This window comes from Netta rufina (genome assembly GCF_964035555.1).
Source record: "Netta rufina genome assembly, chromosome: 4".
NCBI lineage: Eukaryota > Metazoa > Chordata > Aves > Anseriformes > Anatidae > Netta > Netta rufina.
The window spans coordinates 76,898,428-76,922,798 of NC_140127.1; the positions used below are offsets into that span (position 1 = coordinate 76,898,428).

At 74.0% G+C, this 24,371-nt stretch overlaps 3 protein-coding genes across 4 annotated transcripts; 1 reads left to right on the forward strand and 2 right to left on the reverse strand.

Moving 5' to 3' along the window:
- Positions 1-1,502: 1,502 nt before the first annotated feature.
- PCGF1 (polycomb group ring finger 1) lies at positions 1,503-5,045 on the reverse strand. 2 transcript variants are annotated; one of them, XM_084285654.1, is made up of 9 exons: positions 4,931-5,045; positions 4,316-4,421; positions 4,078-4,230; positions 3,206-3,277; positions 2,976-3,084; positions 2,427-2,460; positions 2,152-2,238; positions 1,964-2,044; positions 1,503-1,633 (listed from the first exon to the last, which is right to left on the reverse strand). In XM_084285654.1, exons 1-9 carry the CDS (start codon positions 5,024-5,026, stop codon positions 1,586-1,588), a joined length of 786 nt encoding a protein of 261 aa, XP_084141780.1. In that variant the 5' UTR covers positions 5,027-5,045; the 3' UTR covers positions 1,503-1,585. The 2 variants fall into 2 exon arrangements, with proteins under 2 accessions (XP_084141780.1, XP_084141781.1); XM_084285655.1 differs by lacking the exon at positions 3,206-3,277.
- Positions 5,046-14,469: 9,424 nt separating this feature from the next.
- TLX2 (T cell leukemia homeobox 2) lies at positions 14,470-18,040 on the forward strand (the record flags this gene model as incomplete). The annotated part of the gene is made up of 3 exons (XM_084285660.1): positions 14,470-14,866; positions 17,391-17,628; positions 17,824-18,040. 3 exons carry the CDS (start codon positions 14,470-14,472, stop codon positions 18,038-18,040), a joined length of 852 nt encoding a protein of 283 aa, XP_084141786.1.
- A 3,339-nt stretch (positions 18,041-21,379) lies between these two features.
- On the reverse strand, positions 21,380-23,760 carry LOC311209303 (interleukin-12 subunit beta-like; the record flags this gene model as incomplete). The annotated part of the gene is made up of 7 exons (XM_084286567.1): positions 21,380-21,541; positions 21,897-22,045; positions 22,190-22,374; positions 22,442-22,553; positions 22,837-23,058; positions 23,371-23,440; positions 23,749-23,760. 7 exons carry the CDS (start codon positions 23,758-23,760, stop codon positions 21,380-21,382), a joined length of 912 nt encoding a protein of 303 aa, XP_084142693.1.
- Between the last annotated feature and the right edge of the window lie 611 nt (positions 23,761-24,371).

Here is a 24,371-nt window from a genome sequence, read left to right on the forward strand (position 1 = left end):
CACTAAGCGGCGTGACCGCGGCTCGCAGCCGGCCCCGACGGCCGGGCTCGACGCGGGGCCCCGGCCCGGCCCCCGGCCCCCCCCGCGCCCCCGCCCCGCCGCCCCCGGCACCGCCCGCGGCCTCTTGGGGCCGGGCAGCGGGCACGGGGGCTGCCGGCACCCCGCGACCGCCCCGCGCCCCCCGTGCCCGCCCCGTGCTCCCGGCCCCCCGGGCTCGTCCCGCGCCCCCGGCCCCCTCCCCCGGCCCCCCCGCGCCCCAGCCCCCGCGGCTGCGCTTGGTTTGAATTAGGCTCCGGGGCTGGGCGCGCTGATAAGCGGGGGCGCGGGGGGCGCGGGATGCGCGGGGGAGCGCCCGGCCCCGGCCCCGGCCCCGCGGCGGTTTCCTGCTCTGCCAGAGCCGCTGCTGAAAGACGCGGGGGCGCCCGGCCCCCCCCAGCCCGGCCCGCCCCGCCCCGCCGCCCGCCCGTCCCTCTGTCCCTCTGTCCGTCCGTCCCTCTGTCCCTCTGTCCGTCTGTCCGTCTGTCCGTGCGCTCCACCGGCTGCGCCGCCGGGGGTGCTGGGGGCAGCGGGGTCCCCGTGTGACCCCCCCGGGGTGCGGGGCCGGCCCCAGCGCCCCCGTTCCCCGGGGCGTGCTTAGCGGGGGGGCCGCGGCCCGGGTGAGGGATGGCCGACAGCTGGGCGGGGGCGCGGGGCCGGTAACCGGATCCCCCCGCGGCGGCGGCGGGGTCCCGGGCGCGGGGTCACCGCGGAGCCGGGGGCCGGGGGCGGCCCCGCCGCGTTGCTGCCGGCGCCGGGGTCCCGCGGGGGAGGATGGGGGGGGCCCGCGGGCACCCCCCGGGCTGACCGGGGACCGGGCTGCGGCACGGCCCCGGGGCTCGGCGGGGGGGGCCGGGCACCTGTTCCCCTGCCCGGAGCGGGGTCCCAGCCGCCGGGACGCGTTAACGGGCGGCCCCGGCCCCGCGCCGCCGCCCCCCCGCGCCCCAGATGGCTGCGGGAGCGCCCCCCCCGCGGCGGGGCCGCCCTGTTCCGCCGCCCCCCGGCGCCCCGGGCCCGTGCCTTCATCACGGCTCATTGTGCGCGGGCGGCGGGGGGCGGCGCGGGGGGGCCGGGCCGTCGGGTGCCGCATCTGCGCTCGGCCGAGGGGCTGCGAGCACCGGCACCGCGGGGAAGCGGGGGGGGGGGAAGGAATGAGGCTGGGGGGGGCCGGGCCCCTCAGCGCCGCCCCGCACCCCACAGCGCCGTGCCCGGGGTGCAGCCCCCCGGGGCACCCCCCTGGCTCGGCCCTGCACCCAAAAACTGTTTGTCATGGCCACGCACTGTGCCCCCCCCGTACCTCTGCACCCCCTCCCCACGGAAGCCCCCAGGCTGCACCCCCCAGCACCCAGCGTGGCCCCCCCGCCAGAGGGACCCAGCAGCAACCCCCAGCCTCCCCCCACCTCCCAAAAAAAGAAGGGAGGCGCAGAGGATTTTCAACAGTTTTATTCAAAAAATAAACTCAAGCAGGGGGGTATTAAGTTAGGAGGAGTGGGGTAGGGGGGCAGGAGCAGGGCTGCGCTGCGGGGGGGGGCAGCACCGCCCCCAGCCCCTACCTCCTCTTGTCCTTGATGCTGTAGTGCAGCAGGAGGGGTGCGGGCTGCAAGGCAAGGGGGGGGCGTCAGGACAGCAGCAGCACCCCAAAGCCATCAACCCATGTACCAGGGCCCCGGGCGGCAGTGACCAGCGGGGGGGCTGCTCGGTGAAGTTGCCCACCCCTCCTGGGATGTGCCCCCACCCTGACCTGTGTGGGGACGCAGCGCCCGGCGGCAGGGAGCAGCGTTATCCAGCATCTCGGCTCCCTGCTCCCCTGCTCTGCGGCCTCAACCGAGCACTGCCCCAGCCCAAACAGCCCCCAGAGCCCCCCCATCTCCCCGCCCAGGGCAGGGGGACCGGGGGCAGCGGGTGCCCGTCCCCCCACACCACCCACCTTGCCGAACCAGCGCGAGAGCCAGAGCTGCTTCATCGTCATGTGGTCGGGGAGCAGCTCGCCGCCGAACAGGATCTGCACCTACGCGTGGGGGCACGCAGTCAGCCAGGGCCTGCGCCCCCCCCCCCCCCAGCTCCCACCCAGGGCCTGCACCCCCCTTTCCCCCCCCAGCCCCGGGCCCCACTCACGTGCTGCAGCGGCAGCCCCAGGCGGTGACACAGGACCCTCCGCAGGTGCCGGATCTGCGCCCGCACGGAGCACCTCACGTATTTATGCTGCAAGGGGCAGAGGGCTCAGCGCAGGGTGGGTGCTCGGCAGGGGGCCCCAACCCACCGCCCCCTCCGGGATCAGCACCGGGCCGAGCCCTCGCCCCGGCACCACAGGCACCGAGCCCGAGGGGGGGCTCTGCCTGCCCCATGGTCCAGGGCCATCCCTGGGCACTCAGCAGCCCCCGGGCACTCACCTGCAGCACAGCCTTGCTCTTGTCCTTGCTGGAGCTGCGGGGGGAAGAGAAGGGGGAATCTGGGGGCCCCTGCAGGGGAGAGGGGCTGCAGCCCCCACCCCTTTCCCCGGCACAGCCTGGGACGAGTCCACAGGGGCTCCTGCGCCCAGCCCCGGAGGTGGGGGCTGCCCCGTGCCACACGTCCCCCCGCTCCCCCGTCACGCACGCCTGGAGCTGGGGCTGCAGCGGGGCAGGCGTGCGGCTGGGCTGGCAGCTGAGCTGCAGCCATCGATCCCATTACAGCTCCCAGAGCTGCCACTTATTGACTTTGCTGTCGGGAGCCAGCAGGCAGCTGCGCAGCGCGCCCTCCCCAGCATTTATTAACGCTCGCAGCCGCCAGGCAGGGGCTGCTGCTGGGGGGGGGGGGGGATCTGCAGCGGGGCCGTGCAGCCCCACGGCTCGGCCGGGTCCCCTGCTGCCCAGCAGCGGGATGCACGGTGTCCGTGCTGTCCCTGGCCCCGTCCCTGCTCCCAGCCAAGGGGCAGCGGCTCAGCGGGACCCCCCACTCACCTCTGCTTCTCGAGGCAGAGCGAGACGTGCTCGTCGTAGCGGAAGTAGTGGGCGCGGGAATGGTCGAAGGTGCTGTAGGGGAGCCCCATGGGGTCGCCCCCGACTGTGTCTGGGGAGAAGCGGGTGGCAGTCAGCCGGCCCCAGGTGCCGGGGCTCCACATGCAGCCGGCTCCTGGCACCGCCACGCCCTGTCCCCGCGCCCCCCTGCAGCCCCCCGGCCCTGCGCCCACCCTCGCCGCTGGGCTGCGTCACCCGGTCGAGGCCGCGGGACTGGTAGAACTCCCGGATCCTCTTCTCTTCACCTGCAGGCAAGAGGCAAGCGGTGCTCAGGGCTGTCCCCTGCCCCCTCAGATCCCAGGGGCTCCCCGACTGCCCCTCGCCCATCTCCCTGCTGCAGGGGGGGTCAGCAGCACTGCCAGAAGCTGGGTGCCCTCGGGCACCCCACGGACCTGCAGCAGTGCCCCGTCGCACACAGCCCCGTCCCTGCTCTCGGCGTCCCTCAGACCTGCTCCCGCTCTCCCTCCCCACGTTTTGGGGCGCGGGGCCCACACCGTGTGCTGCCTGCACGCTCCCAGCGCAGCACAGGCACGTCTCCATCCCGCCGTGACAGCGCCCGGAGCCCCTCCGCCTCCCCCCGCTGCTGCGGCGAGCTGACATTTCCAGAGACGCGTCCCCAGCGCCTTCCCCATCCCCGTCCTGAGTGACGGCGGCTAATCTGGAGCCCCCCCGCCAGCGCCACTTTGCATTCATCACCACCCGCCCGCCGCCCGCCCTCGCTGCGCTGTCGCTCAGAGCCTGGCCCTGGGGACACCGCTCGGAGCTGGCCCCGGCTCCCGGCCCCACGGCTCAGCACCACCGAGCACAAACCGGGCACCAGCGCCCGGAGCAATGAGGGGGGGGCGCAGAGCTGGGCTCAGGCACCTCCTCAGCCAGGTCCTGGTCTCCCTGCTCTGCTCCCTGCCGTGTCCCTGTGGGGCATCCGAGGGGCAGCAGCGGGTCCCCCGCCCACATCGCCACTTGGGATGTGTGGAGCCATGGCCCGGGCACCCCGCAGCACCCCCTCCCCAGCCGTTTCCCAGGGGCGCAGCGCGCGGCCACTCACTCTCCTGCAGGCCGGGCACCAGCTTGTAGACGATGTCCTGCATGACGCGGTCCAGCTTCAGGTTGAGCAGCGGCTGCGTCTCGTGGATCTTGGTGTTGCACATGGGGCAGTACTTGCTGGTCTGCAGGTACTTCACGATGCAGCTCTTGCAGACTGCGGCCAGAGGGAGGGGGTCAGCGGGGCCAGGCGCCCCCGGGCAGGGGGCTGGGGGGGGGCGCGGCGCCCCGCGGGGACTCACAGGTGTGCAGGCACTCGGTGATGGTGGTGGCGTCGATGAAGTACCCGGCGCAGAGGCAGCACACGATGTGCTCGTTCAGCTCCTTCATCTTCACCTTCACCTCCTCCTGCGGGGCGCCACGGCGTCACCCGGCCCCATGGCGAGGGACCCGGGGCGGGGGGGGGCTGGGGGCAGGGGCTGGGGGCACCCCCGGGCACCTCCTGCCATGGGACGGTGCTGGAGCCCCGCCCCTCGCTCACCTGGCCCCGCCCCCGCTCACCTGGCCCCGCCTACCACACATAACCCCGCCCCCCTCACCTGTGCCCCGCCCCAGACCCCGCCCCTCACCTGCCTCCCACCACCTTCACGTGGCCCCGCCCCTCACCGGTGCCCCGCCCCCTCTGCCCCTGGCCCCGCCCCTCCCCCCCGGGCCCCGCCTCCCGCCCGCCCCGACCCAAGGCACGCGCCCCGCCCCCTGGCCCCGCCCTCCCGCGGCGGGGGCGCCCGGCGCATGCGCAGCGCGGTGGGGACGGCGCCTGCGCGGCCCCGGCGCCCCCCGAGCGGCGGGCGCGGCGCCTCTTCCGCCCACGCATGCGCCGGGCGCCCCTGCCGGCCCCGCCGCCCGCCGCCGCTCGCCTCGTTCCGGAGCGGGTCCATCTTGTAGACGGCCTGGAGCTGGTTCCGCAGCCGCATGGCGATCGCCATCGGGCCCCCCTGAGGAGGCGACGCCATCTTAGAACCTCCTCCGCCTCCCCGCTCACTTCCGGGTTCGGGCCGGGGGCGGGGCCGGCGCCACGCGCGGCGCGACTACAGCTCCCGGCGTGCCCCGCGCGCCTCGCCCTGTGCCGGCCGCGAGCACGGGCGCCCCCTGGCGGCCTCGGCGAGAAGCACGGCCGGGCGGCGCGGCGCTGGCCCCGGTGCTGGCCCCTGCCCCCGCCGGGCCGAGCCGAACCGAACCGGGCTGAGCCGAGCCGAGCCGAGCTGTGCCGAGCCGCGTCGTTCCGTGCCGTGCCGAGCCGTGCCGTGACAATCCGTACAGATCGAGCCGAGCCGTGCCGAGCCAAACCGAGCCGAGCCGTGCCCGGTTCTCTGCCCCAGGGCCCTGCCCCCCCGATCCCGGCACTCCCGGGGCCGGCGGCGGGGCCCAGTCCCGGAGCCTCGCGCCCCCCCCCGGGCCCTCCACGTGCGTCCCCCCCTCCCCACGTGGCCGCCCCGTCGCCGGCAGCCAATGGGCGGGGGGCGCCCTGCGCAGCGGCCAATCAGCGCCGGGCGTGGTGCGGCCGGCGACCGGCAGGGGGCAGCAGGGCACCGCGGGAAGGGCGCGGGGGGGGGCACCGGGGGCAATGGGGGCACCGGGGGGCAATGGGGGTACCTGGGGTATAGGGGGCACGGGGGGGGTAATGGGGGCACCGGGGGGGTAATGGGGGCACGGGGGGGCGATGGGGGTACCTGGGGTATAGGGGGGCACCAAGGGCAATGGGGGCACCGGGGGGGGCAACGGGACACCGGGCACCAATGGGGGCACCGGGGGTAATGGGGGCACGGGGGGGCAATGGCGGCACCAGGGGGCACCGGGGGAGCGGGGTCCAGGGGTGCCGTGGAGCGGGCTGTGGGGGGAATTCCCGCCGGGAAGGGGGAGATGGAGGACGGGGGGCGGGGGGCAGCGGGTGGGCGCCCGGCGGCGGGGGGGTGCTGGGGCGCCGCGCCCTGCCCGCAGCCCCCGGCCCCGCTCTGCCGGGGGGGGGGCGCCGCTGGGACCGGGCCGGGCCGGGCCGCGGGGCCGGGGGCGGTGCGGGGGGCAGCGTGCGGGGCTGGGGGGCTGGGGCCGGGGCCGGGGGGGTCTCGCGGGGGTGCGGGGCCGGGGCCGGGGCCGGGCGCTCTCCGCAGCGCAGCCGCCGGAGCCTGGAGCCGCGCTAATGGGGGTGATTGGATCAGGGCTCTGGAGGGGAAGGAGCGGCCCCGCTAATGCAAAGCAGAGGCTGTTAAGGGCCGTAATGGCTCGTTACGGTTACGATTATTGCTGCAATCCCCAGCAACAAGTGCTGCCTGGGGAGCCGCCGGGGCCGGGGCCGGGCGGGCAGACGGCGCGGCCCCGAGGGACCCGCACCGGGCGCCCGGCGCTGCGGGGCGGCCCCGGCACGGAGCGGGGGGGACGGGGAAGGGAGGTGGGGGGGAGCCCCCGAGCGCCGGCCGAGCCGAAATCCCAAATCCCGCAGCCGGGGCCGGGCACGGGGCGCAGGGACCAGCCCGGTACCGGCACCGACCCGGGGTGCGGGAGGGCAGCGCGGGGCTCGGGGGCGCCCGGGGGCTCCGCGGGGCTCCTCGGCCCTGGGCCGCCTGCAGGAGCTCTGCGACCTCCACCCCACGGCTTGGGCGTGCGGGGCCCGGTGCCTCCGGGGCAGTGTGGAGCTGTGGGGGTCCTGGGCAGCCCCGCAACGTCCCCTTGCCACCAGCGCCCTCCTGTCACTGCAGCCCCTGGATGCTGCTGGCCTGGCTGGTGCTGGTCCGAGTCAGGATCCAGGTCCTGCTCCTGGTCCTGGTCCCGGTCCTGGTCCGCTCAGCTCCTCCTGGGAGCCTGGGTCTCGATCGCAGCACCTGGGTCCCAGCACCTCAGCTCCTCCATGTCCCAGCCAGCCCGTGTCTGAGCGGCTCAGCCTGGCCCATGGGAGGCAGCTCCCAGCGTGTCCCCGAGCTGTCGGCCACCCTCTCCCTGCCTCCTGCCCCAGTGAAGAGGTGTGTGGCTGGGCTCCAGTACCCCCAGTCCAGGCACCCCCAGAGGGGACCCCCAGCAGGGACAGCCAGGACCAGCCCCTGCACCCTGGAGTGGCCGTGGGCCCACACAACGCCCCCCCCCGCTGCCAGCCAGAGCCTGCCCCCCCTCCGGCCCCGTCCTCGCCAGGCGGTGAGAAATGAGGCTGGGGCCGGGGTGAGCGCCCACGTCTGGGGTGAGCGCGGGAGGGCCCGGCCCCATTTGTACCTGCCAGGAGCAGTTCCTGGGAGGGACGGCCGCGCCGGGGGCTGCGGGGGTCACAGCTGGGCCAGCACAGCCCTGGGGCTGGGCAGCATCGCTCACTGCCAGCTCCTCAACGAGCACCAGGAGTGTACCACGCACCGGCACTGCACTACACGGAGCAAGGTCACCGCGCCGAGCACTGGCACCGCGGCACCGCAGCGAGCACAGCCCCAGCCCATCTCCCCACACACACTGTCCTGGCACAGCCACGTGCTGTGTGTGTGCAGCCCTGTGCCCTGCTGTCCCCTCAGCCCCCCTGGCTGAGCTGTGGCCCAGGCCATGGTGGTGATCTTGGGGCTGGGGTGGCTCTGTTGGCCAGGACCGAGCCCAGGAGAGGTGTCCGGGGACAGGGACGGGCACCGGTGTGTGCAGGCACCCAGCTGCCACCCTGCTGGTGCACATCCCCAGGGGATCGGCTCACCCAGGGACACCACGCGTGCTCCGTGCTGGGCGTGCTGTCCCCTCAGCCCAGCCTGCGGTGTGGATGCGCTGTCCCCACGTGTGCCACCCCTCTGACACCTGCTGCATGCAGGACACGTCCATACCCCCCCACACACACACTTGTCACCCTGTGTGCTGTCCCCAGTCATGCCCAGGCTCACGCCAACACCTCCTGGCATGCCAGCAGTGCCAGCAGCAGGGCTGGGAGCACTGGTGAGGAGCAGGGTGTGCGGGGTGGCAGGGGCTGGGGACAGCTGGCAGCAGGGCAAGGGTCCCCGCATCAGCCTGGGCCCCCGGGGCCACGTTTGCAGCCTGGCACGCGCGGGGCCGCGCAGCTCCATCTCCCGATGCATAATTAATGCCTGGGCGGCAGCCGGCGCTTCCCTGGCCTCCACGAAGCTCCGGGGCCGGGCAGGCCGGTGCTTTTAGCAGAGACCTGCTCAAATATTCAGCTCCATTTCCGCTGCGGAGCCGCGCGGGGTCTGGGCGGCTCCTTCTGGTAAGCGCCTGCCGGGGGCTTTCCCGGCCCTGGGGTGCGGGGCTGGACGGACCCTGCTCAGGGCCGGGGGCAGCGGGGGGCAGCGGGGGGGCTGCGCTGAGGCCTGGCGCACTCGTGACAGCAGCCAGCGTAGGGCAGCGGTGCTCCAGCCCCTGGGCCAGGCGAGTGGGGGCCCATCGCTGGGCTGGTCCCTCTGTCGTGGCTGCCACCCAGGTGCCTGCACCCCTAGGTGCCCTCAGCTCCCTCCCGGCAGCACCGTGGGGCCCCCTGCCCCACACCGCCCCCAGCCCCACACGTCCCAGCGGAGGGAGTCCCCCGGTGAGGGGGCTCCGGGGGCAGCCGGTGCCCGGGGGGGGGCTGGGGGAGGCAGAGCCGTGGGGCCGGGCAGGGCGGGGGGCTCGAGCGGGGGCGCAGGGCCGGGGGCTGGGCGGTTATGGACTGAACTCCCTGCCTAATGCACCTGATTGGATTTGCAGAATCCAATTACCTGCCCTCGGCCTTTGATAACGAGGTTCTGAGCGACGGCTTCTGTCAACGGCCCCGCGGCAGCGAGAGCCACGGCTGCAGGCACTCGGCACCCTGGCCTGAGGGGACGGGAGCCCCCCGGCACCCGCAGCCCCGGTCCCGCTGTCAGGACCCCCACAGCCCCCGGGGGAGGTGGGGAGGGGGCTGCCCATGGTTGCTGGGCTCAGCACCAGCCCTGCGGCACTGCAGGACCCGCTGCTGCTCAGGAGGGTGCAGGAACCAACCTGGTGCCTGTGGCCAAACGGGGGCCAGGGGCTGCACCCCCCCTCCTGCTGTCTCCCCGCTCCCGCAGCGTCCCCATGTCCCTGCTCCACATCCCCCAGCCCAGCCCCAAGTGCTGGTGCTGTTGGCCCTGCAGAACCCTCGGGGCCTTGGCTACCGACCCCAGCAGCTGCAGCGTTGCCACTGGTCACAGCGGGTCCCTCCTGCCCCCCCCAGGGCACCCAGGGTCATGCTCCCAGGCACCATGGCAGAAGGTTTGTGCTGCACGGGCAGCAACGCCTGCTCCGCACCCCTCCCCAAGCCCTTCTGTCCCTGCTCCCATCCCATAAAGCTGATAGAGGAGGGCAGCGTGGGGGGCTGCAGCACCCATTCTGCCCCCAGCCCAGGTTCCCCTCTCCCAGACCCAGGGATGGGGCACAGGGGCTGCCCCGAGCCCCCTACCAGGCGCCTCCCCCCAATCCTGGGGCTGCAGCCCGGGGCCACCCAGCGGGACCAAACCCTGGGCAGCTCGGCCGGTGCCACCACGCCGCAGCCGCCTGCGTCCCCGTCACACCGAGCTCCTCCCCGAGGACGCTGCGTAGGTGCCGACGGCCACCGTGACGTCCAGCCTGGGCGGCTCTGGCCGTCGGGGCCCGGGCACCGGGGGGGTCCCGGTGCGGTGGGGCCGCGTCTTGCTGCACGGCCGAGCTGCTGGGAGCCGCCACGGCCGCGTCCCGGCCCGGCGCAGCCCTCTCGCGTGCCGGGTGGGAGGCGTGCGTGCCACCGCGTCACCCCCTGCACCCCACCCCGGGTGCCAGCGCCCAGCCCGGGGCCGGCGGGTGCGGGGCACCGGGAGTGTTTCATGCAGTTAAGAAGTGTCTGATTGAGGCAGGAGGCGCCAGCAGCTCCCCCGGGAGCCGCAAGTCAAGGACTGGAGGACCAAATGCAGGCTAAAGTAATCCAATCTGGGCTGGCTTCATCTAATTAGCCCAGAATTAACCCAGCAGCCAGAGAGGAGCTGACTGTCCCTACAGTTTGCCAGCGGGTTTGGGGGGGAAGCGGGAGGAAGAAGGGGACGTCCAGCGATAATGAGATTAGGGGGGGAGCGGGTGGGAGAGGACGGCTTGGCAGCATCTCGCCGGTGGTAACGTGGGGCCCTACCAGGCCTCCGCCGCTTAATTGCTGCGCGCTGGCCGGCGCGCAGGGAGCAGGCTGTCAGCAGTGAAGGGTGGGCAGGGACCCGTTTTAATAACTCCTGCCCCCCAGCAGGAACACCTGAGCCCGGCAGGAGGCCCTGCAGGGGACAGGGACGCAGGCACGGGGCTGGTCCGCAGGGACTTGGTGCCACGGAGCCACAGCAGCCGCAGGCGAGCAGCCCCAAGCTGCAGGTGCCTGCGGGCAGGCGGGGGGACGGGGCGAGGGGCTGCTGGCAGGGGCACTGTGGGGGCCATGGCAGCACCCAGGACAGCTGCAGGGATGGCTGTGCAGCGGGCAGGACCGTGTCACTGCACGGGGCCATGGGGCAGGTGCCAGGACTGGTGCGTCCATCCCCTGCCTGCCAGGTTGGCTGTGCCGAGGGCTGGGTGTAGCCACTGGGGAGGGGGGCAGCGGGGTGCTGGGGTGCTGGGGTGCTGGGGTGTGCGGCCCTTGTGCATCTCTAGCAGCAGCAGGGTCTGGTGCTGAGCAGGGTCAGGCGGAGTACTGAGGCTGACAGCTGATTTCCTACCCCAAGCCAGGCGAGTGCCCCCTCTGCCTTGTCCCCGTCCTGCCTGTGCCATGCAGGTACCAGCTCATGCAGTGCGCTGGCCTGGGGACACATCTGCTGCGCCCCGCAGGGAGCCCCACATCCAGCCCTGCTGCAGCAGGAGGGGGGCACCCACCAGGGACCGTGGGGGTGTGAGATGTGGCTGAGAGATGCGGAGCAGTTTTGTGTGGATGCACTGGGATATTCCCGACCCCCTCCTATTGCAGGTGCGTAGGGGGGCCCCTCGCCCAAGCTTTGCTGTGCACACAGTGCTCAGGCTCAGGGCAGGGCCATGGCACCTGGGACAGGGACAACGCTGGCTGCGGGTGGCACAAGGGCCACTTGGTGCAGACAGGGCCAGCAGCACTGGCAGATGACAATGGGGAGGCCCTGCGGCTTGTGGGGGTCCCTGGATGGGTGACCTGCACCCTCAGCCATCGTGGCACCGGGCTTGCTGAGCACCGTGCTGACGAGGGCTCAGCCTTCCCTGTGAGCCCCCTACCCTGGAGCAGCCCCAGCCATGGTGCCATGGGAGCTGGGGAGGGGTCTCTGCTCCAGAAGCAGGAGCCAGTCCCAGCCCCCCCGGACCTCACATCTCTCCAAAGTGAGCACCCAGCGCCAGCTCTCCACCCTGAGCAGGGGCCGGTGCTGGGGTCAGGGCACACATCACGGTGAGGCCCCTGCCAGGACCCTGGGGCTGCCACCCGGCGGACCCCCGCCGGCACAGGGCGGAGGTGACCGTGACGCAGGCAGGCGCCGCGGGAGCCCCTGCCTGCCCCAGGCCCTGTCACCTGCCCCCCAATCCATCTCCCGGGACCATGCAGCATTCCAGCCCCTGGGCACTTCCAAACATCTGCCTCCTGCTCTAGGTTTAATTAACCTGCTGCCGCCCGGTCCCTCCCCCAGCACAAGGCATTTCCTCCCCGCCACCCGCCCCGCGCCCGGGCAGGCGCCGCTCGCGCCTGGGCCAGTGCCAGCTCCGGCCCGAGGGGCTGCTCCCTGCCCACGGCGCCCGCAGCCGCCCAGTGCCTGGGGCTGCTGCTGGAGCTGGGGGGCTGGAGGTTGGCCGTGCTCTGGCAAAGGCGGCACTGGCCAAGTGTCCCCAGCATCTGCTGGGCCAAGAGCAAGACACTGGGGGGGGCTCAGCCTGGCAGGGCACCAGGAAGGCAGCTCCAGTGCTGCAGATCGGTGTGCAGCATTCCCCTGCCCTGCGCTGATGCGTGGACCCAAACCAGTGGCACAGGGCTTGCTTGGGAGCACGGGGACAGCAAAGTGATCGGGCATGGCAGGGCCAGCTCCTCCTGCCTGTGCACGCACAAGGACAGCTGCAGGGCTGTGTTATGTGGGACAGCCTGTGCCTGGCGTGGGCCTGGCTGGGACATGTGCGAATGGGGTGCGCGTTGTGCAGGCACAGAGGCTGGGGGCCCTGCACGGGGCGCGTGTTTGTGTGCACACAGCAGGGGTGGGTGCAGCTCCAGTGAGCCCCCATGGGCTGTGGGTGTGCATCGCTCACACACGTGTGCTCTGCTCACGTGTGTGTGTGCGTGTGTGTGCTCCAACGCCGTGCAGGTGGGTCAGTGTGTGTGTGTGTGTGTGGCTGTGCTGAGCTGTGGGGTGTGTGTGTGTGCACGCACACGGCTGTGCTGTGCTGAGGTGCACACGTGTGCAGTGCTGGGGTGCACACGTGCGGCTGAGCCATGGCACAGGGGCTGTGTTAGCACATACATGTGTGTGCGGGCGTGCACCCGCGCCGCGCAGTGTCTGTGTGCATTGTGTGGCTGTGCTGTGCTGCAGGGTGTGTGCACACACGTGTGTGCAGGCAGCTGCGTCCTGCTGGGGTGTATGTGTGGGGTGTGCATCCCCACCTCCCGCGGCCGGGTGAGCGTGCACCCAGCACAGCACCCATGCCATGACCCCAGACCCCGAGAAGCTGCCACGGCAGGGCCGGTCTCCCCACACCGCAGTGGGTCCTGCTGAGTGCGGGTGTGCCCGGTGCCCATGGTGTGTGCGGAGCCCCGGGTCCACCAGTGCCCCTGGGCCTGGCCGTGCCCCCGGGACGCAGCAGCTGCGGCTCCCGGTGCTGCCGTGATTTACAGGCGCAGGCCCCGGTAATGTCATTTGCCCCAGACCGGTGGCGCCAGGGTGGCCGGGTGGCCGCCCTCCCCCGCCGGCCCCTGCCCCGGGGACGTGACCCGCCGCCCTCGCCCTGAACCGGGGCCCGCCGGGGAGCCCGGCACCCCGTCCCGGCAGCCGCAGCGGGGAATCACCGGCCCCGCCACACACGTCCCGATCCCGCCACCCACGGCGCGGCTGTCGCGATAGTCGCCGGGAGGCCCCGCGGCCCGGCTCGCGATCTCTGCGCTGCCCGTTACCGCCCGGGGCGAGCCGCGGGGCCGGCCGGAGCGGCACCGGCAGGAGAGCGGGACCGGGCGAGCCCGCCCCGACCGGCGCCGTCGCACCCCGCGCCCGGGCGGCTCCGCGGCGCTGCCCGGCCCCGGCCACACGGTCCCGCTCCTCCGAGCCAGGTACGGGCGTGCCCCGGGAACGGCGGGGGGGCGGGAAGGGCTGGGGTCGGTGCTACCGCGAGCGGCGGGTCCGTGGGAATCGGTACGCGTGCTGTCGGGAACGGCGGGACTGCTGTAGCCAGGGTCAGCCAGCACCGGGAACAGCGGAAGGGTCCGTGGCCCGGGAAGGGAGGGTGCCGGGGCGCGGGATCCGTTTGCTCCGTGATCGGTGGGCTCGGCGGGACCGCGGCCGGTCCGCCCTGGCAGCGGCGAGTGCGGGGGGAACGAAACCGCTGCGCCCCGGAGCTCCCTGGGACCCGGGAGCGGCCCCGCGCGGCCCCATGACGGCCCCGGGGCCGGGGCCCGCTCCGTGCGCCCCGGGACGCGCAGCCGGCTCGGCTCGGGCAGGGAGCGGCGGCCCCGGTTCTGCGCGCCCGGCGCCCCGACGGTCCCGGTCCCGGCCGGCTGCGGGCAGCGCCGGGGCTGCGCCGAGCCGCGGAGAGGCGCCGCGGCGCTGTCCGGTGTCGCGGCGGCGGCTCCGGTGCGCCCCGGGCCGCCGTTCCGTTGTTCCGACCCAGGGAACGCCCGGCGGCAGGGACCCGGGACGAGCCTCCGCCGCCGTCGCGGCGTTTCGCGGGCTGGAGCGCGGCGGTGCCGCCGGGCCCGGCCGGTGTCCGGGGGCCGGGCGGAGCCCCGTGCGCTCGGGGCCCGACGGACCCGACCGGCAGGAGCGGGGCCGCGGCGGAGCCGCTGCGGGGGCCGCGCTGCCCGCGCCGCGCCAACGGGGGTCCCGGGGCCGTCCCGGCGGACGGCGGGCCGGGCCGGGCCGGGCAGGGGGGGGGCCCGGTGCCGAGGCGGGGAGAGGGGAGCCGGCGGGGGGGCGCCGGTGCCGGGGCGTGGCCCCGGGATGCGCGAGCCCCCGCCCCCGGGGGCGCGGGCTGTCAATCACGGGGCGCGGCCGCCAATCAGCGGGCGGGCGGCCGGGATTTTGGCAGGTCCAGATGGAGCGGGGCAGAAAAGCGCGTGCTGCCGGGGGGCCCCGCCGCGCCGCGCCGCGCACCGCAGCCCGCGGCCGCCCGCAGCCGCCGCCGGCCATGCCCCAGCCCCTGCCCCTGCCCCTGCCGCAGCGGGCGCCCGGTGCCAGCCGCCCCCGCCCCCGCGCCCGCGCCCGGCCGCCCGCGGCCGCCCCCCGCGCCTAGGGCGGCCCCGCGATGCCCGCGCCCCGCCGGCTCTGAGCGCGGCGGGGCCATGGAGGCGGCGGCGCTGGCGCGGGAGGGCGGCGGCCCGGCCCCCCCGCCCCACGAGCCCATCAGCTTCGGCATCGACCAGATCCTCAGCGGCCCCGAGCCCCCGGGCGGCGGCGCGGGGCCGGCCCGGGCGGCGGGGGAGCCCGACTACGGGCTGTACGGCGGCGGCTACGGCCCCGCCTGCTCGCTCGGCTCCTACAACCTCAACATGAGCATGAACGTGAGCGTGAACGTGACCCCCGCGCCCGCCGCGCCGCCCGCCGGGGTCATCCGCGTCCCGGCGCACCGGCCCGCGCCCGCCGCGCCGCCCGCCGCGCCGCCGCCGGTGCCCGGGCTCTCGGGGCTCACCTTCCCCTGGATGGAGACGACGCGGCGCATCGCCAAGGACCGGCTCTCAGGTGAGCGCCGCCGGGACGGCTCCCGGCCGCTCCCCTCCGCTCCGACGGCTCCCGGCCGCTCCGACGGCGCGGCGGGGCGCGCGGCTGACCGGGGCTCCGGCCGGTCCGGGCTCCGTCGCGCCGGAGCTGGCTTTCGGGGCGGGTCGCGCTCCGCCGGTACCGGGGCGCGGGGCTCCCTCCCCGGCGCACCGGAGGCCCCCGCCCGCGCCTCGCCGCCGCGGTCTCCGCGCCCCGCTCCGCCGAGCGCCGCCGTGCCCGGGGCCGGGCTCTCGCCCATTCCCCGCTCCCGCTGCGGCCCCACGCACCGGGAAGCGGCCGCCGTCGGGGCCGATAAACGGCGGCTCCGGGATGGCGCTGTCACCGGCCGCTCCACCGCCGCGCTTCTTCGGCTCCCGGCGCGCGGCGGGGACCGGAGCCGGCTTCCCGGCAGTTGCGGGCAGGGGCCGGGGTCCCGCTCCGTGGGGGACCCCAGAGGTCCCGCCTCGCCCTGGCCGCGGGCTCGGGCTTCGCAGCACCGACCGGTCCCGTCCCCGGGGCTAAGGCACTGGCCCGGTCCCACCGGGAGGGCGGTGGCTGCAGGAGAGGCACAGGGATGGGGGCGGCACGGGGTGCAGACCGCGGTGTGTGCGGGGACGGGGGGCGAGGACCCGAGGTGTGTGTGGGGAGCGCAACGACACCCGCCTGCATGTGGGGACGGGGCTGTGCAGGGAGCAGACACCATACGGGGCTGCTGCGGGGCAGGGGGCCCATGCTGTGGGGTGGCTGTGGGGCTGGGCTGTGGGCCGGATGGGGATGGGGATGGGGACTGGGCTGTGCGGGTTGCAGAACCCCATCTGTGTGTGGATGGGGATGGCTGTGGGGCCATAGGGTGCCGAGGTGGTGCATGCTGGGGTGATGATGGGAGGCTGGGACGGGTGATGTGGGGGTCTGGGGGTCTGGAGGCCGGTGGGGGCTCCAGATGGGGCCGTGTTACTGCCGATGGGGCCATGTGCTGGGCACCGATGTTATGGCTGGAGTGGCTGCAGGGTGCTGGGCGAGGGACTGGGTGCTGCACCCCAGTGCAGAGGCTGCGGGTTGCCGGTGCCTGGGGTGCCGGGAGCGGGTGCTGGCTGCGGGGCGAGCGCGGTGCCGGGCAGCGCTGGCCGGGCTCAGCTCGGCTCCTTCCCAAGATGGCGGCGCTGCCACGTCCGCAGCGCGGCTCCGAGCGGGGACGAGGGCGGTGGACGAGGCCGGGGCCGCGGGGGGCCGGGGCTCTTCGCCCTGTGGGACGGGGGGCTGGGGGCCACGGAGGGCTGAGCCCGGGCGCCGGCAGAGCCGGGTTCGCCTCCCGGCCCATGCGGGGGCCCGCGGTGACGAAGCACCGTCCCCGTGCAGGGGCGGCGGGTGACGTCCCCGTCTCCTGCCTGGCGCCAGCAGCGGGTGGACGGGGCGGCCCCTCCCCGGCACGGGGTCTCCCAGCCGTGGCCATCACTCAGCGCCGCGGCCTTGGGGTGGTCTCGGGGCTGTCGGCATCTGTTCCCGGCGAGGGGCCGCCCCGCGTGGGGAGGGGGCGCGGGGGCGTCCAGCCCCCCGCCTGCACGGCTCCACCTGCGTCAAGCGCTTCCGCCCCCGCCGGCGGGCAGCCTGGCTCCCAGCCGCGGTGGGCTCGGCGGGGTCTGCCCCTCTCCCTGCAAGCATGGGGTGTCGGAGCCCCATGGCGGCCCCACAGCAGCCCCATGGGCCCAGCCACGTGCAGCCCTGCCCATGCGGCGCAGCGCTGGCGAGGGCTGTGGTGCCCTGGGGCCGTGTCTCGGCAGTGGGACGCATGTGCAGGGGCTGGCTCCTTCCTTCCTGCTGGCGCCTTTGCTGCCCTGACGCTCCCCGTGGCTCTGTCCCTGTGTCCACGAGGGGGGTGAAGCCCCTCCCCAGCCCCCAGGCAGCTGGTGGGCAGCCAGCCCTGACACTGCTGGTGTGCAGGGGGAGACATCAGCTGCCTCCTCATGGCCTCTGGGGTCCCACCCGCGCTGCCAGGAGGGGTGGGAGGCCCTGGCAGGTCTGTGGTGGCTCCTCTGGGGCTGTGGCCCAGCTCGGTGCTTGGCGCGGGGGTGGCTCTGTGCTGCCGGGAGCCTTGCCAGCCTTGCACCGAGCCTGGGACCGGGCCCGCCCTGCTGCCTGCTGAGGCTGGAGGTGTCTCAGCACCCGGGTGCCGCTCATGGGGCTCAGAGAGCAGTTGGAGCTGTGGCAGGGAACCGAGCACGAGCCCGTTGTGTGTTGCTGCGTGCGTCCCCAGTCTGCAGGAGCGGGATGGGGATGACTCAGGGTCTCCATCCTCACCTCCTCTGCAGCTCCCATGGAGCTCCCCTTCCCCTCGCCCACTCAAGCATCCGGGTCGGGCTCTGTCGCTGCCCCAGGGCTGAGCCTGTTCCTGCCGAGCCCCTCAGCAGCGGCTCAGCCCCGGCCCCTGCCCGCGGCATCAGCGAGGGCCGGCGCTCTGCCTGCGCTCCCCCCGCCCCGGCGCGACTGCTCACCCCCCCTCTGCCCGCAGCCGCGCTGTCGCCCTTCGCGGCGACCCGGCGCATCGGGCACCCCTACCAGAACCGCACGCCGCCCAAGCGCAAGAAGCCGCGCACCTCCTTCAGCCGGGTGCAGATCTGCGAGCTGGAGAAGCGCTTCCACCGCCAGAAGTACCTGGCCTCAGCCGAGCGTGCCACTCTAGCCAAGGCCCTCAAGATGACGGACGCCCAGGTCAAAACCTGGTTCCAGAACCGCCGCACCAAGTGGAGGTAACGGGCCCGGGCACAGGGGTAGCCGCCTGCAGCCCCCCGGGCAGTGCCGCCCGGCTGCATCCCTCGGGGGGCTGGATCCTGCCACTGAGCCCCGGGGAGGGCTGGGCTGGAGCGGGACCGGCGGCGCCCGTCCCCTACACCCGGCGGGTCAGAGGCCGCGCGGCAGTGCCAGACGGGCTGTGTGTGCTGCAGGAGGCAGACGGCGGAGGAACGCGAGGCGGAGCGCCAGCAGGCCAACCGCTTGATGCTGCACCTGCAGCAGGAGGCCTTCCAGAAGAGCCTGAGCCAGCCGCTGCCCCAGGACCCGCTCTGCATGCACAACTCCTCCCTGTACGCCCTGCAGAACCTGCAGCCCTGGGCCGAGGACAATAAGGTGACGTCCGTCTCAGGGGTGGCCTCCGTGGTGTGAGGTCCCTGTGTGGCAGAGGGGGACCGCCTGCGCACCTTGGGGACCTTGAACTTGTCAGGAGGAGGCTGTGGGCAGCAGGAGCCTGGCAGGGTGCAAGCCAGCACCTCTGTCCCGTGGCAGGGAGGGGGCTGCTGCTTCCCGGGCACTCCCCTGAGCGGCAGCCCCCTCCCCATGCCCCCGGCCCCCGGGCACTGGCCCTCTCCGGGCCCCAACGCTGCCCCAGGTGAGTGGCGGCCCCGGGCAGGTGGACTCCAAAGCCCCGATGACCCCTGCCTGGAGCACCACGACCCGTGGGCAGCCCCGCGCCCACAGCATCCGGGGGAGCCCCTGCACTGGGCCCCTCTCCCCACGTGCCTCTGCCGGCCCTGGACCGTCTGCAGGAGCTGCCCGCTCCCCCCAGCTCCCCGGGGCCCGGTGCCCCCCATCAGCAGCTCTCCCGGCCAGGCTGCACCCGCTGCTCCACCACCACCCTGCTGGGGAGGGCAGAGCACAGGGCGCGGGCGGCCTCCCCCAGACTTGCACGTTCCCAGTGCTGGAAACTTGCCGCTGCCCTTGCGAGCGGGTGCTGGGGTGGATGGCGTCCTCACAAGCACCGGACTTACCCGAGTCGGCGTTCATCATCTGGGGGTCCCAGGGCTGATGAGGAGCCCCAGCCCCTCTGTCCTCTGAGCAGCCAGACAGACAGCTCCTCTGCTGCAGGGCAGGACCTCCTGGTGCTGCTGCCCCCAGTCCTCCTGCAGCGCTGGCCCTGGACACTGGACACAGGGTCCCTGTACCTGCCAGCGGGCAGCACCCAGCCAGAGGCTGCCCCCTCCAGCCTCTGCTCCCTGGGGACACCTCTGCCTCCTCCCCACGCTGCCTGGTCCTGGTGTGGGACTGAACCCTTGTTGTGGTGAGGCACAGAGTGTGCAGGCAGTGGGGTCTGCTGGGGTCTGCTGCAGATCCCCTGGTCCAGAGAACTTCTGGCCCACGACCTGTCCCCTCCTGAGGTGGGACCGGCACCAGGGCGCAGACCTGAGCCCCTCAGCCCTGCTCCAGCTCCAGCCCTGACCGGGATGGAGCACAGCTCAGGCAACGTGGTGCCGGGACACGGGGACCCCCCCTCCCGGGCCAGCTCCAGATGGGGTCCCCGGCTGCCGATGGGTCGTGAGGACCTGCCCCTGCCCCTGCCCTTGACCTTGACCCCAACCGCGGCCCTACACGCGCCCCGCCGCTGTCCATGGTGCTGCCCGGGGCCCGATGGGGCGCACGGGGGCACCCTATGGGACCGGGTGTGCCGGCAGGGCGCTGCCCCCACCCGGGGCTTGGGGGCGGGCGGGCGCCGTCCCGCCGGTGCCGGCAGCGCCGCCGGGGGGGGGGGCGGGCAGCCGGTGCCGGTTTCCCGGGGGCGGGATTGGCTGCGGCCCCGTGACGCGGCCCCGTTTACCGGGAGGCGGAGGAGGGGGGGGGCGGGAGCCGCTGCGGCGCCGCCGCAGAGCCTCCGGGATGAGCGCGGCCGGCCCCGGCGGGGGGGAGGACGGCTCCGCCGCCTGCACGCTGGGCTGGCCCGGGCCCCGCTGCCGGCCCCGCTCCCGGGGCGGCGAGGCGGTGCTGCGTGCCCGCGCCGAGGCGGCCGGGTACCGGCGGCTGCTCCGCGCCCGCGCGGCGGAGGTGGAGGCGCTGCGCGGGGCCGTGGGGGCTCTGCACCGGCAGCTGGAGGGGCTGCGCGACCGCCGCAGCGGGGAGCTCGCCAAGTACCAGGTGCGGGGGGGCCGGGACGGGGGGCGCTGGGCTGAGGGGAGGGGACGGGAGGGGCGCCGCGGGGTACGGGGAGGGGGCGAGGCCGGGGGGGCGGGCGGAGCCGGGGGGTCCCGGCCGGTCGGGTCAGCGGGGGGAGCGGGGGAGGCGCTCGGGTGGGTGGGGGGGGGAGCCGGGGCTGGGGGCGGCCGGGGGCGGCGCGGGGCCCGGCTGGCGGGGGCGCGGCCGGGGCTGAGGGGCCGCGGGGGCAGGGGCCGGGGGGCGGCTGGGGCGGGGGTCCCGGGGGCCACCCGGGGCCGGGGGAGGGGGGGGGGGGGGCGGGCCGGGGGCCGGGCTCCGGGGCGGCGCTGACAGCCCGACGGCAGGAGCGGGTGGCGGAGCTGGAGCGGGAGATCGGCGAGGCGGAGCAGGAGATGGCGCGGTGCCTGCGCGAGTACCCGGCGCTGCTGCGGCTCCGGATGGCGCTGGACGCGGAGATCGCCGCGTACCGGTACGGGGCGGGCGGGCGGCGCGGGCGGGGCGGGCGGGCGCGGGGCTCAGCCCGGGGCCCCTCTCTTGCAGGGAGATGCTGGAGGGGGAAGAGCTGCGCCTGGGCTCCGTGGCCCCGCCGTGACGGGACCCCCGGTCCCCGGCCCCCCGCGCTCCGGGACCCCGGACTGCCGGGCCCCGCCGGCCCCCCGGCCCCCGGACCGCTGCGCTGCGGGGTGCCCCGAGCTCCCGCTGCCCCGCGCCTCGGGACACCCCCCGGATTCCCAAGCCGTGGGACCCCCGGACTCCCGGAACCCCCGTCCTTTGGACCCCCTCGCCACGGGACTCCCCGGACTCCGGGGACCCCCGGGCACCTGGGCTGCCCAGACCCCCGCCCCAGGAGGCCCCGGCACCCCAGGAGGGCAGCGCCCGCCGGGCCGCCCACTCTCACCAGCCTCTCCAGAGCAGCAGCAGGGCCGGGGTCCTGGCCCCGACCTGCGCGGAAGCACCTCAATAAAGGCCCCGTGGCATTACCCAGTGCCGGGCAGTCTGTGGTGATGGGGCCGGCGTCCTGGCGGGCCCCTGCGCTCAGGGTCACTGCGGGGTCTCGAGGGCTGCGGGGTCTCAGCTCCCTCCTGCCTGGCTGCAGCCCCGAGCTGGAGCCGCTGTCTGGGTGCCCCGTGGGGGTGCTGAGCAGGGTGGCATTGAGGGGACCCAGCCGCATGGTGGTGGACGCTGACCCGGGGAGCTGAGCCTCTCCGGTGCTGGTGGCTGCTTCTTGCCCCTCCTCGCCCTGGCTGTGCCCCCAGCCTGCCCTGGGTCCTGGCCCTCCTGGGCTCAGGGCTGTTGTAGGGCTCAGGTCTCTGCTCCCCACCACACACACAACACAAAACGATTTTCTTTTTTCTTTTTTTTTTTTTTTTTTTTTTTTTTGTAGCAAAGCCAAGCCCAGCTCTTTTATAGGGATAAAATTCCATTTTAAAATAACAAAAGTGAAAGTGAACGTTGGGGGGGGGGGGGGGGGGCACCTCTGGCTACTGCACCCAGTGCCCTTTGCCTTGGCCCCAGCGCCCCTTGAGGCCCCAGGCTGGGCATTCCTTGGCACCCTAGGGTGCCGTGGTCTGGGGGAGAGGCTCAGTGTGCACGCAGCCTGTGCTGCTGGGCTGCATCCACCACCTGCCAGGGGCTCCAGGAGCTCCAGGAGGGTTTGGCGTAGGGGTCCTGGCAGCTGATGCGCACCCGCCGCATGTGCTCCTCCACGATCGTCTCCTCTGCGCCCTCCACGAACTTCTCAACCTGCAAAGGGTGGTCAGGTCACGGCCACGGGGAGGGGGCACTGGCACAGGCACTGCGGGAGGCATTTTCCAGGGGAAGGTGCAGGGCACGGAGCTGGGGGCACAGCAGCTGGGGTCACTGACTTCCCAACCTAGACTTGTGCCGTGGTGGCAGAGGAGCAGCGATGACAGCTGCTGGGTGGGGGGGGTGACAATTTCCTGCACCCCGTGTGCCACTGAGCAAGTCACTGCTCCTCACGACACTCCTGTGCCAAGGGGGAGGCCGAGCTGGGGCAGGGGGAGCACGGCTGTGGGGCAGGGCAGCGAGGCCATGGGGCAGCGTGAGGCAGAAGGGGGTACGGCAGCCGTGCAGTTACCTGGGTGCCATTGGAGAGCTCGTACTGCAGCCGGTACAGAAGAGCAAAGTAGGACCTGGGGAGCGGCCAGGAGGCTGGGGGGGCCCAGGTCAGGCGGAGCTGCTCGCTCTGCTGCTGCACGGTCAGCTTCTGGGGTGGATCTGGCCGCACTGTGGGCAGCGCAGAGCACAGCGGGGGCTGAGCACGGGGCACCGCTGCCCAGCCTGGGGCCGGAGCCCTCCCAAGAGGCTCCGGCACCCAGACCCCACCCTGAAGGTGTCTCCCGCACCCCGCTGTTGCTGGGTTGTGCTCACCAATGTCACGGATGAAGAAGCGGGGGGAGGTGAAGTTGAAGAAGGAGGTGTCCGAGATCCCCTCCAGGTAGAGCTGCAGCTGGTGCAGCTCCTCCGCGAAGGGGCAGAAGGAGGGGTCCGTGAAGCTGGCGTTGAACTGGCCACCACGACCGGCCACCGGTACCCAGTCCCCGAAGGATCCGTTACTGCGAAGCAAGGCAGGCGTGAGCGCTGGGTGCCCGCGGGGCTGGGGCCAGGGTCGCGAGTACCCACCTGCGCATCAGCCGGGCACGGAAAACGGCCGAGCGGGGCCCCGTCCAGGAGCAGCGGAAGGAGCCGCGGTAGGAGTCAGCCTGGCAGGAGACGTTCTTGGCCTCCTCCTCACCTGGTGGGGCCAGGGGACAATGGTTAGGGTCGGCTGGGGCTGAGGAACGGTGCCCCTTCCCCAAGCAGCATGGGCAGGCTGGCCCCATGGCTGGGCTCCCAAGGGTTCTGCAGCCCTGCGCAGAGCATCGCCCACCTTGCAGGCTGTGGCACGAGCCTCCCTCATCACCACGTGCCAGCCTGGCGTTTCGTGGTCCCCCACCTGCCCCCACACTCCCTACATCCACCCCCACCCCGCTGTCCCACAGGGCTGTGCCGGCCCCCCTTGCCCCGGCCCCAGGTACCGGTGACCCTGACCACCACGTGGGTGGTGTCCAGCAGGACGCCGCCGGCCCAGCAGCTGTAGTTGCCCGTGGCTGGCAGGTCCAAGCCGAGGATGGTGAGAGTCTGTCCCTTAACCACGAGCTCGGCCATGGGCTCCAGCTCCCCGTTCTGCGTCCAGGTCACTTGCTGCTTTGAAGTGTTGCATTTCACCACCAAGTCCTCGTTCAGGCTCCCCACCACAACTGGGGATTAGATGCAGAGGATGGGGTCAGAGGCAGGTCTGTGCTGTGGGCAGCCCGGCCCCCGTGCCCTCATCCCAACCCCCAGATCCACCCTTCCCCACAGTTCCCAGCCTTCTCCGTCACCCCCTGTCCCCCCTGCGTCCCCCAGCCCGTAGAGCTGCCCCAGTCCCGTGCTCACACAGCCCCGTACCAGAGGGATTCGGGTGCCCCCGGTCCCTCCAGCTGCCGTGGGTCCTGCAGCCCTCCCCACACCAGGGTGCCCCCCTCCGAGGCCCCTGTCCCCCCACAGTGCCCGGGCAGGGCAGGACTCACACTTTGGGGGAAAGGCAGTCAGGGCGTCCGCGGGGGTGAGGCACAGCACCAGTCCCACCAGCATCAGCATCTGGGAGGGGAAGGGCAGCGCTGGGGGAAGGCAGCCCCGTGCCAGGCAGGCAGGCAGCCGTTCCCACGAGAGGAGCCGGGGCAGGGTGCGGCCGGCAGCGCGGGCGAGGGCACAGCAGCCTCAGCCAGGGTGGCAGCAGGTTTGGGCAGGAGGGAGGGGAGCGGAGCCGTGGGGGCAGCGGCTGGGAAAGCCCCGCACAGGGTGGGCGGTGGGCGCAGCACCCGGCCCTTCCCCGTGCAGCCCCCGGCAGGAGCAGCCCCCTGCCTCCTGGCACTCCCCAGTCCCCGAGGGACCCCCGCTGTGCCTACCTCGCCGGCCATGGTGTGTGCTGCTCCTGCTGGCTCTGCACGGGCTGGGGCCGGTGAGCTGCGGGGTATATACTGAGCCAGGACCCTGTGGGGCTGCCCCAAGGTGAAGCCAAACCACAGAGGCATCAGAGTTCTTAGAAGAGGAGAAAGCTGAGCGGGGTGGAGCGGGGTGGAGCTGCGAAGCGGTACCCACGCTCGGTCTCCAGCCTCATCGGGCACGGGTACTGCCCGTGGGCAGCAGGAGCTCCCCAGCGATACCAGGTTGAGAGCAGCGGGGACCCCGTCACGGGGGGGGGCCCTCCGAGGAGCTGGGGGGTGAGGGGGTGGTGCAGGGCCCCCCAGGACGGTGCCAGAGCCCTGGATGCTCTCAGCTCCCCCAGGGTGCTCCTGAGCTCAGGACCAGCTGGAGAGTTTGCGCCGAGCACCCTCACCCTGCGCCCTCGGGAGAGCAGGGAAGGGGCGGCCGAGCTCCGAGCTCCAGCAGCACCGGGCCTGGGGGCGCGCAGCCTGGAGGGGGCACGGCCACAGCCCCGGCCACAGGCACAGCAGGGAAGGGGCAGGAGCCCACCCTCAGGCAGGAGCCAGCCCCTGCCCCGCTGCCCGACCCAGGTGCCAGCAGCCGC

What these genes read in the sequence shown, in the direction of transcription:
- PCGF1 (XM_084285654.1), bottom strand. Translation starts at nt 5,026, where the DNA reads ATGGCGTCGCCTCCTCAGGGGGGCCCGATGGCGATCGCCATGCGGCTG. An exon ending in TGGACCCGCTCCGGAACGAG is followed by an intron (nt 4,422 to 4,930) that starts GCGAGCGGCGGC and finishes GGCGCCCCGCAG; the next exon opens with GAGGAGGTGAAGGTGAAGAT. An exon ending in CTCTGCCTCGAGAAGCAGAG is followed by an intron (nt 2,461 to 2,975) that starts GTGAGTGGGGGG and finishes TTCCCCCCGCAG; the next exon opens with CTCCAGCAAGGACAAGAGCA.